This window comes from Schistocerca serialis, chromosome 8 (assembly GCF_023864345.2).
Source record: "Schistocerca serialis cubense isolate TAMUIC-IGC-003099 chromosome 8, iqSchSeri2.2, whole genome shotgun sequence".
NCBI lineage: Eukaryota > Metazoa > Arthropoda > Insecta > Orthoptera > Acrididae > Schistocerca > Schistocerca serialis.
The window spans coordinates 487788955-487807642 of NC_064645.1; the positions used below are offsets into that span (position 1 = coordinate 487788955).

The window sequence follows — 18688 nt, forward strand, 5'->3', positions numbered from 1 at the left end:
GAAGTCCATGTGCAAGACAGGTAACATCAAAGATAATCTGAGGTCAGGAGCGCCGTGGTCCCGTGGTTAGCGTGAGCAGCTGCGGAACGAGAGATCCTTGGTTCAAGTCTTCCCTCGAGTGAAAAGTTTAATTTTTTATGTAATCCACTTCGCTCTCCACAATTCGAGGACATGTTCAGATTTTCTTGGACATGTGCAGGTTTTGACAGTCTACACAAGGAAAAATTTGAAAACATTAAAAACATGTTTTGACAGAGCACAGGGAAAACTGTGCGACTGTTCATTTGTTGCAGTTTATTTGACAAACTCTTATGTTTTCATCACTTTTTTGGGAGTGATTATCACATCCACAAGAAAATCTAAATCGGGCAAGGTAGAAGAATCTTTTTACCCATTCGTCAAGTGTACAAGTTAGGTGGGTCGACAACATATTCCTGTCATGTGACGCACATGCCGTCACCGGTGTTGTACAGAATATATCAGACGTGTTTTCCTGTGGAGGAATCAGTTGACCTATGACCTTGCTATCAAATGTTTTTGGTTCCCATTGGAGAGGCATGTCCTTTCGTCTATAAATCGCACGGTTTTGTGGTGCGGTCGCAAAACACAGACACTAGACTTATTACAGTGAACACAGACGTCAATGAACGAACGGACAGATCATAACTTTGCAAAAATAAAGAAAGTAAAATTTTCACTCGAGGGAAGACTTGAACCAAGGACCTCTCGTTCCGCAGCTGCTCACGCTAACCAAAGGCCACGGCGCTCCTGGGCTCACATTATCCTTGACGTTGCCTATTTTGCACATGGACTACTCAGTTTGTATATTTTGCTTACTTTTTCATAGTCCACATAACTTCTTCCTGTTTTCTCGATTGATCTGTGTTCAGTTTTTCAAGGCCTATCCACTGTGCCAACTTCTAACTAAATCTGAGGGGGGGTGTGATGGGGAGGTTCCCTTGTCAGTGCTGAAATACTGCACACCAAGCAGTACCCAGGACACAGAGTATGCCCATAACATATGATTATTTATGCAATTGAAATTCAGTAAAAAAATATATGTCTCTCTCTCTCTCTCTCTCTCTCTCTCTCTCTCTCTCTCTCTCGTTTTGCACTTTACTGATTTTAGATTGTAAAGCTCTGATGCAGTTAGCAATAGGAAATGGTATTGTATCCCAGGTGACAATGACTAAGAAAAGATAATAATTTACAACTGATCTGTAATTAGAAACTATTTATGACTGGCGCAGCTGTAGAGTCTAAAGGCTCTCTATGTGGTTGTTCGTATGCAGACAGTGATGATTTGGTAGTGATGTTGTCGTTTGGTAAATATGAAAATGTTCTAAAAGATTCCTTAATTGGACAACCCTTGATCATCACAACAGCATTGCAATTACGAACGGGGTCAGTTTTCATTGACGATCATACTGGATGTTACCACAGAATGTCAGATACTTAACAACTAACACATAATTGCAAACACCACCATCACATTGACCTGTCCAGAGATGAACTGTCTTCAGAATAGAATGCCCATGTCCAGTGAACCTTCTCCAATGCAGTGGGCTTGAAGTTATCTTATTCCTAACAGTTATGAGACGAAAGTCGCTGGCATGTCTATAGCGATGTAATTTGTAGATAAATGTACAAGCTGTCACAGAACATTGAGAAATGTAGCATACATAATTGTTTGTGTTTTGATAAATATTCTCCCAAAAAATGTTGTTTACTGATTTGTTGTGTGTGGGGACAATGAGATGAAGTATGGAAGCAGTTAGATGTTCAGGAAGAAGTTATGCAAGTGGATATTTTAAAATTTAATGTAAAGAAGAGTAAGCTGGTGGGTAAAAGAAGAATGACTGAAAGGCCTATAGAGAGCATGACACTGGGCGGGCAGCAACTGAAAAAGATTGTTTCAAGTACCTGCATTTTATAATACAGAAAAAGTGACGGAGATGTCAGTTAATGTCAGAGACAAGCTGATCAATTTTTGAGTAGTGTGAAGGAATGAAATAGACATAAATTCCCCAGGAAAGTGATACAATAATGGACTGAAATGCTATATTTTATGAAATCCATGAAATGCAACTGACTGTAAGTCCTCGATTATCACCGCTGCTTTTAGTTAATAGCCATCATCTCAGTGTTCGTGTACAGCAAACAATGCATGAAACAACCAGAAATGCATATAGTACAATCAGTCATACAAGAAGTAACGTAATACCTACAAAATTTCACTTATGAATTGTATCATGTCATATCAGTATGGCTAATGGCTCTTATCAGAACTGCTAAACAGCAAAAGAATAAATGGGTATCCATATTCAAGGTGTGAAGTGCCAGATTTGAATGCACACTTACAGATGATCACGAATTATTTGTAAGCAAATCAAAGAGTTAGTGACCATAGATGTGTATGGTGAAAAAACAAACCAAAGCCAAGAAAGAGCTAGTGTTGCTTCTTGCATTTATTGTTGAAAGTTTCTAAAACATGTTAAATCGACTTTAGGATTAAGTAGGATAAATATATACCATAAAACTACGGGTCATTTGTACAAGAATACAATTAAAAGTGATTACAGTTAGCTGATGATCTGTTATAACTGTGCTTTCAACTCCTCTTGAACATGGCGTCCGGTACAGTTGTTTATAGTGAGAAAGTGAACAAAAGTTATAGTTGTGTGGTGAAAAACGGAACATACATAAATTATAACAGTGAAATAGTGAAGCTAAATGAACGTGTATCAAGCCTGCAATTAATTGTAGATGTACTAAGGCGGGACATTGCGCATTTAGAAAATGAAAATGCCGAACTGAAAAAGGCGCGTAATATCCCGATCGCCAAAGCAAGTAAAACACGGAACTGGGAGCACAGGACTAGCATGATCACGGAAGAAAGAAGCGAAAAGGTGATAAATACAACGAATGGAACGAAGCGCAGCAATAAAAGCAGTTTCAGTGTCCTACCTACAATAAACGAGTGCTCTGAAGTGGATATAGGCCTAAAGACAGAAATAACAAGGCAACGTATGTTTACTAGGCCAAAAAGGGTTGGTCGTGTGAAACCCAGTGACTGTAGAATTACTGTGGTAACAAAAAACCGTTTTCATGCAGTAGATTCAGATATAAATGAGGAATCCATGGAAAACTGTGACGACAACAACACTCCGAATCTATATAGTGACAAGCACATGAGCAGAAACTTCCGCAATAAACGTGAAGACAAACTCAAAGTGAAAATATTCTCTGATAGCCATGGACTTGAGATCGGAAAAATACTACGTTACAGTCATTGTATACAAGCAACTAGTATTGTCAAACCAGGTGCACCCATCCAAGAACTCGTTAGAAACATAGAAACTAAAAATGATCGTCATATTGTCGTCATAGCTGGAGCCAATAATGTATATAAAAACGACCTCCACAGTGCAACACGAAACCTTAAGGCAATACTAAATTCAACAGGAGAGAAATCAGTTTTTGTAGTCGGAATTCCACATAGGCATGACCTTTCGGAATGGTCATGTGTGAACGTGGAAATCATAAAAGCAAACAGGCAATACTCAAAGATTTGCAGGGCCTACCAAAATGCATATTTTATAAGTATGGACTCCTTGCAAAGAGACTGTTACACGAGACATGGCATGCACCTTAATAACAGAGGCAAGAAAATTCTGTGCCAAAACATCAGCATGATACTGAAAGCATCTGACAACCAAGAAGTAATTGCTGCTCTTCCAGTTCCTTGCTTGACGCATGCAGAGCCTGAAGAAATGGTTACTTCTATTGCAGCAGTAGAAGTAGAGGTGGAAGCAGCAATTGTACCTACACACATAACAAATGCTGCAGCAGCAGTACCTACCACACTTCATCTACAGGATTCAACAGCAGCAGAAGATGAAGCAGCATCCAAATCTCCACTGTCACCAGTTGCCACAATGCCTACAGCAGCAGCAGCAGCAGTACCTATCACACTTCACCAGCAAGATTCAACAGCAGCAGAAGAAGAAGCAACCACCTTATCTCCTCAGTCACCAGACGCCACAACAGTGCCTCCAGACACCATAACAGCAGTTCCATCAATTCCTCTAGTAGCAGCTTCATCTACAATATCATCACAAGGAGGGAAGAGTAGGTATACAACAGTAGATGTGCTACCACTCCAAGTGAACAATTTTTTAGTAAAAGGCAACAAGAGGCAGAAATCCAAAAGATAAGCTCTGAAAAACATTTGAAAACCAATCACCATAGTGTTCAGTGTGTAAGCAATAAGAGCATGGATCTTAAAATATGTTACCTTAACATTCAAGGACTGAAAGATAAAGAATTTATCATAAATGAGTTTGGTCTTGATAACCAGTTTGATTTTTTTGTCTGAGTGAACACTGGGCTAATGAGAATGAACTTGCAGTTGCCAAATTTGACAATTTTAGTATAGTAAATAGCTACTGTAGGAAAGAGCACATTAGAGGTGGTGTGGCAATTTATTCCAACCAGTCACTCAATTGTACAATAACCAAACTAGACCTAAATTCCTTGTGTGATGAACAGCACTTTGAAGTTACGGGTATAATCATTAATAGTCATAAGCTAATAGTAGTATCCATGTACAGATCACCAAAGGGAAGCATTAACATATTTTTAGAAAAAATGGACATGCTATTGAGTGAATTAAGTAATATTAAATGGCTACATTATGATATTGCAATAGGAGGAGATTTGAATGCCAATTTTGATGTTACTAAATGTAAGGGTAATGTTGCAGATCTGGAAAACTTACTAAGACAATACAATTTACATCATGTTAATAACAGGCCCACAAGAAACAAAGCATGTTTAGATAACATCTTTGTAAACTTCAAGACCACTGAAAACACATGCAAAGTTGTAGTGTTCCCATTCTCTGACCATGACTCTGTATCTCTAAATTATGCAAGTAAAATTCCCCTCAATAGGAGCAATGCAAACAGACCTGTCCCAACAGTTGTGATTACCAGACCCATAACTGAGGATAAAATTAACACATTTCGTAATTCCCTTGCTGACAGAGACTGGTTTGGCCATTGTAGTATCGATGGACATTACACATCAAGTAATGACCTGCCAGCCAAAATAATATTTGATAGATTTTTTAATGCATTCTTGACCCTATTTAACCATAGTATTCCCATAAATAAAATCAAAATAATGGACAGCAGCCACAAATCCAGATCTCAAAACAGACAAAATATATGGCACACTAAACAGCTGACAGATCTAAAGAAACAAGTTTTGTTACTGTACAACATATACAATGGTATGAAGTCTGACTGCGCCAAATCAGCCTATGTGGAATGCAGGAATGAATACAAAAAAGTCATCCTGCAAGCCAAAAAAACCTACAATGCCAACAGCATACATAATTCCACCAATAAATGCAAAACCGCTTGGAAAGTAATTAACAGTGCTGCCAGAGATACTAAAAAAGACAAAATTAATATCCCACCACAAACACTCAATGAGTTTTTTCTTAATTCAGTGAAAGAAATAGGAGATGCAATTATCAAACCAGTCATTAGTCCATCAGAGTTACTCTCCCAAAATTGGGGTAGACAGTCACTAAATACAAGCATGGTAACCTTCTCCGAAGTATTGCCTAGATATGTACAAGGGGTCATAAAACAACTGAAATCATATGATAGCTTAGATATATATGGCATATCATGCAACCTGCTAAAAAAAGTGTGTGACGCATTCTCTACCCCTTAACCCATTGCATAAACAAGTGCTTACTTGAGGGATATTTTCCTGATGAGTTAAAACTGTCTAGGATCGTCCCAGTATACAAAAAGGGAGATAAAGACTCTCCATCTAGCTACAGGCCTATTTCAATAGTACCCGCATTCTCCAAGGTAATAGAATGCATCATGTACCAACAATTATCATCTCACTTTGAGAATCTAGGAATAATTAATGCTACACAATACGGGTTTAGGAAGAATCTGTTGACCATTGATGCAATCGACACGGTAGTCAGTTACATCCTCAAAGTTTTTGAGAACAGAGGCTTTGCTCAGGTCTCATTCTGTGACCTAAGCAAGGCCTTCGACTGTGTTGAGCACATGCCAGTACTAGAGAAACTAGAATTCTACAGCATCAAAGAAAACAGTCTCAGACTATTAAAAGCTTATCTCAACAACTGTAAACAGGTAGTTTGTGTTGGTAAGGAAATGTCAAACATGAAAATGTTAAAGTAGGTGTGCCTCAGGGATCTGTACTGGGGCCCTTCCTGCTTCTGATAATGATCAATGACCTCCCCTCGTTTATTAGATTCACCACTGTATTGTATGCAGATGATACGACTTTTCTCCATAGCAGTAACAATCTTAATGATCTTAAAACCTGTGCTGAAAATACACTCACTCATGCAGCATATTGGTTCAGAGCAAATGGTTTCCTGCTAAATGAAATTAAAACTCAGTAGATAATCTTCACTCTAAGAGACAAGCCGCTATCTGATGACCCTAGTTCTGTTAAATTCCTGGCAGTTTATTTAGACGAAAAGTTATCCTGGGGCCAACATGTAAACTATATTAGTAGTAAACTATCTAGAGTAATTTATTTATTAAGACAACTCAGAAATTGTGTACCTGAAACATACATCAGATCATCTTATTTTGCATTTTTCCAGAGTATAATATCCTATGGCATTATCTTGTGGGGTAACTGTAGTCATATACATGACATCCTATTATTGCAGAAGAAAGCCATTAGGATAATTACAAATTCTTCACATAAGGCTCACTGCAAACCCTTATTTACTAAACAAAAAATTATGACTGTAATAAACCTCTATATATACAATGTCTTAATCTTTACGAAGAAGAACCTACAAGATGTGAAACGTAGAGAAAATGTACATTGTTACAACACAAGAAGCATCAAACACATATACACACCTTACCACAGACTATCAAAATCAATCAATAGCTATGAAGTCACAGGGCACAAGCTATTTAATAAGCTGCCACATGCCATACAGGATCTTCCTGAACATACATTCAAAGAAAGACTGCATGAATAGTTTATTGCCCACCCGTTCTATGATATCAATGAATTCTTCAACTGTAAAATGCAGTAATCGAACAGATGACCCACTGTACATTTATTGTAATATAAGCTAAAATATTTCAGTAGTCAATACCTTATCACACTGTATTATAAATTGTAACTTCATTTGACGTTGTCAATTGCTGTAATGGCCTAAAGACAATAAAATCTTTATTATTATTATTATTATTATTATTATTTGATGCATAGTTATTAAAATTATTATTAAAAATTAAACTTCTTCCAGCAAGCACAAGCACTTATGAATATATTTAGAAATCAATAAGAATATATTTTAAAGATTTTGATGCAAAAAAGAAAGAAGGAAATAATTTTTCAGGTTCTGGCATATTTTATTCAGCTAGTCTGTGCGAAGATAAAGACAATTGTATATTATATCCAATGATCTTATTTGCCTATTGCCATTTAATATGATGGTGTATGTGCTGTAAAGCACAAGCATAAAATGTAGTTATCACTGAACAGGCCATAGGATTTGCAAACAAAGGAAGCACAGATTTTGGGTATGGTCAGCTGTGGTAGTGTAACTGCAAAGTAGGAAGAACTTTGCAGTTGCTTCCAACAAAAGTGCGTACCATATGTGCAAAATTATTAAGATCAACTAGAAATTAAATAATGTGATATTCCCTATTGACTTAAAGCTCAAGGGCCTTATTTGGAGAAAATGCATTGCTGTATTTGGTGATGTAGAGTTGTTATATCAGTTTCTTTCCACTGTTTTATTGTGGCGTTCAGGGTGAGGAGTGAACTATCAATAATTATTTTCATGAGCAGTCCAGTTTTCACACCAATATACGGATATCATTCTTAAATGATGTATTCATTTAGTTTTTACATTTGATCTGAAAGATGCTGATGAATTCAATATTGTTGACAGTGTCCGAAGAAGTGTCGCAGAATGGTTAGAACTTCACAGGCGGCCGCAGTCGATGGAGCGGGATCGTGAAATAGTCACTAAAGTGGCTGTGCTGTCACGGTATCTTCCAGAGCCTGTCAAGGCACAAGAGTTCCTCACGAAATTCTCTTCTGATTTGCTTAGAGATGGTGCACTACTTGCAGCTATGGAGAACATTGTCCGTCCTGATATCAGCTGCAAGGAATGTGCAGACACCACGGTAAATAAAACTGTATCCAACTAAACTGTAGAATTTGTAGTCTTTTATCAGATTTTATTTGATTTGAAAAGCTAATTGGTTCTGACTTTACCTTCGGGAGATATGCCATTGTTCAGTTGATATTTTATGTCTTAAATGTAAAGTGTTATATGAAATAAGACATGCAAATTGAAAATAATTTTAACAAAAAGTAAGGACTTCTGCAGTGTGCTGCAGAAACAGTTTGAGGTATATTGCTGTTGAAGGGATACAACATGAGTGGGATCTGTTTTCAGTTAAGACCCGAATTTAATCAGGTAAACACTGTAATTTCATCATGGATTTGTTTTCAAGAAAATAAAATCTGTGATTTTGGTCCAAGGAGGATTGCACAAGCTCTTATTTGTTTGATGTTCTCTGCTTCTTGCTTTTTGAGATAATTTTCACTATGGGTTTCTGACATGAGGGCTGCTGTGCCTGTATTAAAAAGCAAACCTAGTGGCTGGCAGCCTGAAAGTGGGTAGGTGATTTGATATGCATCCAAACTCTGCAAAGGAAGACAGTGGTGGTAGCTTTCCTGATTTGAAATCAAATTATGAGGAGAATACTACAAAATGACTATTGATTACATTTCCACACGTGAACCTGCCAAATCTTTGTTTGGGAAAATCACAATCTGTGCCCATTTTACTTGTATTATTTCACAATTTGAATGCCATGTGAGACCAAAATAAACCATGAGTCCACAAGGCCTCAAGGTGCCACAGTAGTTTCACATTGGCATTTACAAATGTGTTAAATTAGTGTAAGGGGCCAATACACCGTGGAACTGTACTTGATCTGTTGAACTGTTGGTTGAATGTAATACCTGTGGCATGTAACTCATTACAGTTTATCAGGCTCTCAGGACATTTCAAAGACTTTATATACAGTTTACGAAATGCACAGTTTTAGCGCTGTTTCAAATCAGATTTTACCCAAGAAGATTCTAGAAGCAAATTTATGTGTCATCTTTCTAATTATGCCACAGATCTTGGTGACACAGCATCTTTGTCTTCCTGCCTAAGTAAATCCTCTTGTGGGGGAATATTTTCTGTTGCGCTGGGGTAGTATATCGAGATCATTGTTAACATCACATGTTAGCGGTTTGAGAAGTTTTTTTGAACTGGGTAATGGATGTATTTTTATTTCAAAGTTCATTGTAAATATGCACTGCATTTACTGTGGCCTTACCAATTAATATTTTTTATGCCTCCTTTTCAGTACCTTTTTTCTCTTCATTTCTGAAAGTAATGTAACTCCTAATCTGGTAACTCGACAAATGGTTTTGCACTTGTTGTGCTCCATTGTATGCAAATTTAACGTGCTAAAGTAGGATAAATCATGTGACGTTACATAGGCATAACATGGCCAAAATGACCAGCGGGTCATCTCCAGGTCAAAACAGTGATTTGATCAAACTTTTTAAATTGAATTTATTGGCCTTTAGTGTACACAATGCAGCTGGTTCACATTTGCATAAAATAAATAGGTTTTGATAGGAAATTAGTGTTGGAATCTATTTTTGTTTCCATGCGCACACATTGTAAAACCAATTGTTATATAACACTTTTGTGCATTCAATTATTAGTGATATTTTGGTCTTAGATTTGCATACCTGCGACAACAGTGAATGTGCACATTGCGTAGAAATGTCTGTTGTTGTGTTGATAACAGAGCCATCACAAGTGTTGACAATGGGTGACAAAGTTTCACAGTTTCTAAAAGGATTGTGGTTCTTCCATGTAGTCTGTGTCACTCTTCTTCTCCCTAAGAGCAGATTCTTTGCCAGGAAAATCCAATCCATGAATTTATAATGTTCAGTATTTTGCCTGAAAAAGGAAATGATCCTACAGTCACCCATAAGCAACAAAAAAATTGCCATATGCTAAGTAGCATAAGGAAATGAGTGTTTCAATAGATACTTACAAGTATTTCACTATCTTTCTGCTGAAGCTACAGTTCTATTTGCTGTTGTTGCATTCATAAATTCTCATTATCATTGTTATGTGGATAGAACACAATTTGTTTGTACATTGCTCACAAATAAAGATACTGCCCCCCCCCCCCCCCCCTACACACATACAGACACACACACACACACACACACACACACACACACACACACACACACGCAAATGTGCATGCAGTTCAATCCTTTTCATAGTGCCTGGAGAAACCAAAGAGGACCACACCACATAGTATGGTGTAGTGGCTAGAGGTGTGTGAATTGTTTGTAGTTGCCTGCTTACTGCACTGCTTTTGTAGTAAATGAGCAGATAATCTCTGTCTCACTGGCATTTGTTTCCTGTCAGTTAAAGCACTGAAAACAAAAATATTAATACCCAGAGTCAATGTAAGTGATAATTTGGTTTTTGGTATGTACATGAGGTGACAAAAGTTATGTACATGAGGCGACAAAAGTCGTGAAATACCTCCTAATATTGTCTGATATCCTTTTGCCCATTGTAATGTAGCAAAGTGATGTGACATGGACTCAACTATAGTTCAAATCTTTTATCTTGGCGGCTCGCGCATGCCTGCCCAGACGCTGGAGATTGCTGCGTTGCCAGTTGCACACGACGCACGCGCCAGTAGAAGCAGCGCCATAGTATAGCATAGTTCGCAAGCTTACGTGTAGGGGGGAGTGTGCATTTCATGAAGTAAAGCCACCACGGCCGCATTAACCCTTTCGCTGCTACAAAGACGTGCTCCCTGCATTCCGAGCTGTGGGCGATTTTGTCACTGCACTGCTCGCCTGTGCAGACACATTGTGTTCCGACTGCTTTGACACTCTTTATCATTCGATTCCACAAAAACTATTTGGCTCAAAAATTAGATTTTTACCTATCTTCTTGACTGATACCTTCCCCTCATAAATGACTTAATTTTGTATCGATGTTCAACGCAGTTATTATGAAGCATTAAATACAGTAAACCATTGCACGAAATTTTGAAGAGTTTGCAGAGGTAAAAGTCCATAGAGTATACTTTCCGTATGGTCGATTTTAGTTGCCACAATGTTGAGAATGAAATGTGGACAAGATACCTATATATTTCATTTAATTTAAGTACCACATAAGTGTCGTATGTAATATTGAGAAATATTCCACCTTTCGCGACTGTAACAAAAGTTTTACTTACACTGGGCACGTTTGGCTTTATTTTAAAGCACTTCAATCAATCAAAAGGAAGCAGACAAAATACATTAAACAAAACTGTGGACTTACAAAAACATTAGGACTTGAATATACCGTCTGTCAGTGAAGTGCTCAGAGCTATGTCAAATATAATTTTGTGTGTGGCACACACAAACAGCATTTATTTGCTAAAACACTGATGAACCAACACAAACGTTGAATATTGTGCTACCCCAGCACAAAACTACGAAAGGTGACTTGGCAATGGAGGACACAAAATACAGTCCTCTTATGATGATTCAAAAGAGAGAAATGCGTCTGGTCTAAATAAGTCGCTTATTACAGTTGCAGAAGAGGGATATATTTCAATACCATTGGTAAAACTACGACTGTGGAACAAAAACAAGAAATAGAACATGAATACCATTGTGTATGTGCCATACCTTTCATCGATGGAAGTGCTTTAAAATAAAGCCAAACGCGCCATGTGTATATAAAACTTTTATTACAGTCGCGAAAGACGGAATATTTCTCAATATTACATACGACACCTATGTGGTACTTAAATTAAATGAGATATTGTTATACAGTAAATATTATATGAAATTTAGGTATCTTGTACACATTTCATTCTCAACATTGTGGCAACTAAAATCGACCACACGGAAAGTATACGCTATGGACTTTTACCTCTGCAAATTCTTCAAAATTTCGTGCAATGGTTTACTACATTTAATGCTGCCCATCAAAACAAAATTAAGTCATTTATGGGGGGAAGGTATCAGGCAAGAAGACGTGTAAAAATCAAATTTTTTGGCCAAATAGTTTTTGTGAAATCGAATGATAAGTGTGTCAAAGCAGTGGGAACACCATGTGTCTGCACAGGCAAGAAGTGTAGTGATGACAAAATCGCGCACAGCGCAGAATGCGGGGAGCACGTGTCTGCAGCAGCGAAAAAGTTAATGAAAAGGCAAAGCACTAGAAATTTCATTCAAACAAATAAAATTCGTGAAGTAAGGCACTCCAATATTGTTTTTAAATAAAGAAAATATTAAGCACCGCACAAGGTTTGAACTCATAACCTTTCACTTGGCAGCCCAACACCTTAACCGTTCCGCTACCTCAGCTAATCGAACGGTTTAACTCCATATGGACTCTAACACCTCACGCAACTACTTATAAACACTGTTGGTATGACTATGAATTACTCACGCTTCGTCGAAGTACAATAGGAAATAAACAATTACCGCTGTTCTTTATTGCGGAAAAGCAGTTCGTGAGATTGAAACAAACACCTTTCCTTGCTACCGCTTGAATTAGGAGTCTTATTGCTTGTTTGGTTTAATTAATTAATAGAATATGAAGCAATTGGTATAAATAATGCTTTTTCCAAACTTTCTGTAAAAGAAAGTCTGGTATCAAGACATTGCTTTTGTTCTATTACTTTATTTATGACTGAACGTTTCTAAAACTGAAGACACTCATCCGTGCTCTGCACTGCTGTCGAGATCTGGCAACGTCGTTCTCTGTTCATTGGCTGACTGTGTTTTGTGACGTCAGATGTGCAGAACGAACCTAAACTCGGCCGCCAAGATATATGACGCGCACTTTAGCTGTTGGAAATCCCCTGCAGAAATACTGAGTCATGCTGCCTGCACAGCCATCCATAATTATGAAAGTGTTGCCAGTGCAGGTTTTTTACACAAGCTGACATCTCAATCATGCCACATAAACGTTTGATGGGTGGCCAAATCATTCACTCGAATTGTCTAGAATGTTCTCCAAACCAAACGGCAACAGTTGTGGCCCTTCAATGTGTCTGGCCATTGTCATTCATAAAAATTTAGTGTTTGTTTGGGAAAATGAAGTCCATGAATGGCTGCAAATGATCTCTGAGTAGCCGAACATAACCAATTCTATTCAATGATCGGTTCAGTTGAACAAGAGGACCCAGGCCATTCCATGCAAACACAACTCACCCCATTATGGGGTCACCACCAGCTTACACAGTGCCTTGTTGACAACTTGAGGCCATGGCTTCATGGGGTCTGCACCACACTCAGACTCTACAACCATCTCTTACTGACTGAAATCAAGACTCATCTGACCAGGCCACAGTTTTCCAATTGTTTGGGGCCAACCGATATGACCACAAGTCCAGGAGAAGTGCTAATGGCGATATTGTGCTGTTAGCAAAGGCACTCTCATTGATCGTCTGCTGCCATAGCCCATTAATGCCAGATTTCGACACACTGTCGTAATGGATACATTCGTTGTACGTCCCACATTGGTTTCTGTGAGTATTTCACACAGTGTTGCTTGTCAGTTAGCACTGACAACTGTATGCAAACACTGCTGATCTCAGACGTTAAGTGCACTATGTTGTCCATATTGAGAGGTACTGCCTAAAATTTGGTGTTCTCGGCACGCTCTTGACCCTGTTGATCTTGAAATATTGAATTTCATAATGATTTCCAAAATGGAAAATCCCACAGTTCTAGCTCCAATTACCATTCCACATTCGAAGTCTGTTAATTCTGTAATGCAGCCATAATCACATCGGAAACGTTGAGTCACCTGAGCACAAATGACAGCTCCGCCAATACACTGCCTTTTTGTATGTTATTTACACGGTGCTACTACCATCTGTATCTATGCATATTGCTATCCCATGACTTTTGTCACCACAGTGTGTTCCTCATTTACCCATAACATTTCTGTCACTATCTGTAACAAAAGAACTTAGTAAGAGATTACATAGTTAATTGTGATCAAGTGACCATATAACCATCTATTAAGCATTTGTGTTTATTGGAGAGTGGAACTGTGAACTTTTCTTTCAGCTCTTTCAGTTTTATAACTTTGAGAGAAGGGCAATAATTTAGTGTATTTTTGAAAAGGTATTGGTATTTTTCTGTTTTTACACTAAAAAAGAAAAAAACTACATTTATTTATAGTTGAGATTCTAATAACTTTCAGATGAAATGATGTTTTTTTGTAGGTGTTATTTTTAGAGTCCTTTCATTTCTTGTTTTACAGAGCTTGATTCTTAAGAAACTTGGGCAACCTGTGATGACAAATCTGTATTATAATACTGTGAAGATGTTACTGGAGAGGATATCGTCCGTAATGGTCGATCACCAATCAATTAAGGTATTCATACAGAACTGAATAAATGTTCATTGTGTATGGAACTAATTATTATTAAGACAGAATTTTCTGTTTTGGAAGCTAATTAGAATAGATGTGTGCTTATGTGACTTACGTAGATTGCAAATAAAAATTAGGAGAGGCAGCTATTCACCTACAATTCATTTTTGGGTGTCTCTCTCTCTCTCTCTCTCTCTCTCTCTCTCTCTCTCTCTCTCTTTCACACACACACACACACACACACACACACACACACACACACACACACACACACACACGCCGGCCGAAGTGGCCGTGCGGTTAAAGGCGCTGCAGTCTGGAACCGCAAGACCGCTACGGTCGCAGGTTCGAATCCTGCCTCGGGCATGGATATTTGTGATGTCCTTAGGTTAGTTAGGTTTAACTAGTTCTAAGTTCTAGGGGACTAATGACCTCAGCAGTTGAGTCCCATAGTGCTCAGAGCCATTTGAACCATTTTGAACACACACACACACACACACACATTTTAAATCACTTGCCAATGAACTAAGTTATTGACCAAGATCCGAACCAACCAATTATATGCGCCTCTTGCTTTATCTTTTGCTGAGTTTATTACAGTCTGTTTTCACATCCCCACTCTCATAAACTGTGGACCTGCCAATATGTCCTGAACATATGTTCACAGTTTCAAGAGTACAGCATATTTCGTTTGTTTTCACAGGTAGAAAGGTTGGACATGTTTTAGTGTGCTCGGCGATTTTCGGTTATTATAAAAAATGGAGCAAAGAATTTGCATCAAATCTTATGTAAAAAAGAGGATCAAGTGCTCTAAAACACTTGAACTGTTGACAGTGACATACTGTGAGTCTGCTCTATGTATTAAAAAAAAAAAATAGTAGTTTACAAATGGTGCAAGCTCTTCCAAGATGGCCAAGAAGATGCCAATGTCAAACCTCGCTCTGGATGCCCCAGCACATCAACAACAGATGATAACATCGAAGCAGTGAGGAAAATTTTTTTGGAAAATTGTTGAATTACTGTAAAAGAAGTTGCTAAGGATGTTGACATATTGCTCAGCTCATATCATGCAAATTTTTTGGATGTTTTGGGCATGAGACGTGTGTCGGCAAAGTGTGTTCCAAAACTTTTCAATTTTGATCAGAAGAACTGTCACAATGGCATTGCGCAGGAGCTCTTGAATGACATCAGTGATGATCCTGATTTGCTCAAAAGGGTCACAACTGGTGATGAAACATGGGTTTACGGTTATAACATTGAAACAAAATCCCAATCATCCCAATGGAAGCATCCTGGAGAGCCAAGACTAAAAAAAGCACACCAAGTTCGATCAAATGTCAAAATTTTGCTCACTGGTTTTTTTCCCCAATTATTTTGGTGTAGCGCATCATGAATTTTTGCCTCAAGGTTTGTACGGTCAGTAAGGAGTATTACCTTGACGTTATGGGCTGTCTGCGAAAGGCAATTCACAAAAAGTCTGGGATTGTGGAAAAAAAAATTTGTGGCTTTTGTATCACTACAAAGCACCTGCTCATTCATAATTGCTTGTGAGAGATTTTTGGCCAAAAACAACATGACAATCATGCCTGAGCCACCATATTTACCGGATTTGGTCCCCTGCGTCTTTTCCCTGTTCACAAATCAGAAGAGACCTATGAAAGGATGAAGATTTTCAACGATTGAGGAAATAAAATACTTTTTGTATCAAAAAGTGCTTATGATAAGTGCTTTGAGGATTGGAAGAAGTGTTGGAAAAAGTGTATTGTATTTGAGGGGGATTGCTTTGTAGGGGACAACATGAATACTGGTGAATAAAGTATGTTGTCATAAAAATATAAGGTCGTCTTACTTTTTGAACACACCTCATATCTCACAGAACAAGTTCCTCATGATTTGCGACTGCAGCAGTCTCCAGTAGCAGTCGTGGGCTGCATCTGGTGCATTTATCACACAGTTTCTCTACAAAAATGGACACATGTTGAATAGCTGCTTTAACCCTGTTAGCAATTCTTGAAGAAGGGAATCTCCCAGTACTGTTATTTATTAGTTCATTTTTCCTGGGATATTAGTGAAATCAAGCACACTCTCAGGTAGAAAGCACTCTTATCTTTATAAGTAAAAATCAGTTGCCGAAGGTGTAAAAAATCCTCACTTGAGAACGCCTCGACCGATTGGGCATTTTTTCCCCCTTTTCTTTTTTTCCGTAATTGTCAGGACGAAGTATGTGGGAAAATTTTTTTTGGAAAATCGGGAAAGTCGTCAATTTTGATGATATTATATGAAAATCTCAGTGAAAGAATTGTGGTCATTTTTACAGTTATGCTGTCATATGTTGTCATACCAAAGAAAATTCGTGTTGAGTTTGGCAGTTCTCCTGTCACATGCTTTCATAAAAACAAAAAATTCCATTTGAGTAGTTATACTTTGCGAAGAAGAATACAACTGGAAGCGATACTCCAATGTTTTATTGGTGTTGATCATATCTTTGATGTGCTGCAAAGATTGAATTGATGTCAAAAACTGCCACCAGTGAGGCATCGAAATATCAGTTGGTGTGCATGCAGTGCAGGCCAATACATGACCGCCTATTCAATGGGACTAATGAAGAGCATACACAGTGTTTGGAGCACGATCCATTATGACTCCGGAACAACAGATACAATCGAGTTTGAATAACTCAGTTGGAATTTACACACATAAGAATTTTGAACGTGACATAGCAGGTGGCCAAACATGTTGTCAGTGGTGATCATATTGGAGCGTGTTGCAAACATTCAAATAATTTCAGTTCGTGGTTTATTTCCGTGAAAAAAATGGCGCCAGGAGGTGTCAAAATATCAGTGGCGTACACACAATGCAAGTCAACTACATGATCATTGACTCAGTGAGACTGATGAAGAGTGTAGACAGCATTTGTAGGAAAATCGAATACTAAATTATCAGGCATGATCCGTTATGGCTCTGGAGCAATGGATTCAGTCGAGTTTGACTTGCTTGGTTGGAGCTTAAGCACAGTGACTTCTGATTTATTTAAGTTCAATAAATTCATGATCTTACTGACATTGTATGAATCCCTTCTCGACTGACTGACAGATAACGCACAGCCTAAACCACTGGAGATATAGATATGTTATACAATAAACACTTTCTGTTGGACTGCCTGCAAGAAACATGTTAAACCGTGCTGTGAAAATATGCAGTTTTCCTTTCCTTTTGCAGTCATTTTTAACAGAAAACAGGAAAGTTGTGTTAATGGATAACTTTACAATTCTACGTGTTCCAAAATTAAAACCATGTGAATGTTGTCATTAAAGCTAATATCTTCGTAGCTCCAGCAGCTCGATAGGTCTCTCTCATATCCCATATACCAATGGTTCCAACCATTTACCCATTCATTTTGACTTCTGTTCCCAATCAAGGTTCCATTTGTAATAACAATAAATAAGATCAGAGAGGGGTGGGAGGAGGTGGACAGAGTGGGTGGGTGGGTGGGTGGGGGGGGGGGGGATAAATGTAAAGAAGGGGAAGGAGGATATGGACAGAGAGATGTAGGAGGAAGAAATGGATAGAGTGAGTGTGGGATAAGAGATGAGCAGGGAGTGGGGAGTGGAGGGAAGATAATGGATGGAGATTGGGAGGGGGTGGGAGGAGAAGGAGGAGGAGGAGGAGGAGGAGGAGATGGACAAAGGGGGCTGAAGGAGAGGGAAATTAGGACATACCTCCAATTCCCATACATATTTAACAATTGCAAAGCATTGCTGGATTTGCTAGTTTACTATGAATAACACTGGGTATTGCAGAATATACTTCTATGAAATTAATAAGAAAGTCCCTGAGTCTTTTGGAAAACATAAGGTATAAGTAATAAATACTCTATAGTGCTGAAACAGCATACTTTCGTAGTATGCAAGTTATAACACAAAAAGCATCAAATATGAGAACCCTTAATCTATAAAATCATAGTTTCTCATTATTTTACAATTACAAATTGTACTAAAAGTGAAGCATTTTTGAGAGATCCTCAGTGTGCTTTTAAAAGTCTTATACCCCTAGCATGAATGTTTGTATATAAAAACTGCCAAATACAGATTACAACTCCATATGACTTAATCCAGTATGGCACCTCCTAAATTCTGCTCTTGACATAAAACCAGT

At 38.1% G+C, this 18688-nt stretch overlaps 1 protein-coding gene across 2 annotated transcripts in view; it reads left to right on the plus strand.

The window, feature by feature from the left end:
- LOC126416776 (sister chromatid cohesion protein PDS5 homolog B-B) overlaps positions 1 to 18688 on the plus strand; it is a 190179-nt gene that overhangs the window by 57773 nt on the left and 113718 nt on the right. For both annotated transcript variants that reach the window (XM_050084633.1, XM_050084634.1), the window contains exons 10-11: positions 7988 to 8225; positions 14423 to 14536. In XM_050084633.1, the coding sequence (XP_049940590.1) occupies positions 7988 to 8225; positions 14423 to 14536 (352 nt within the window). The remainder of the gene's footprint in view (positions 1 to 7987; positions 8226 to 14422; positions 14537 to 18688) is intronic.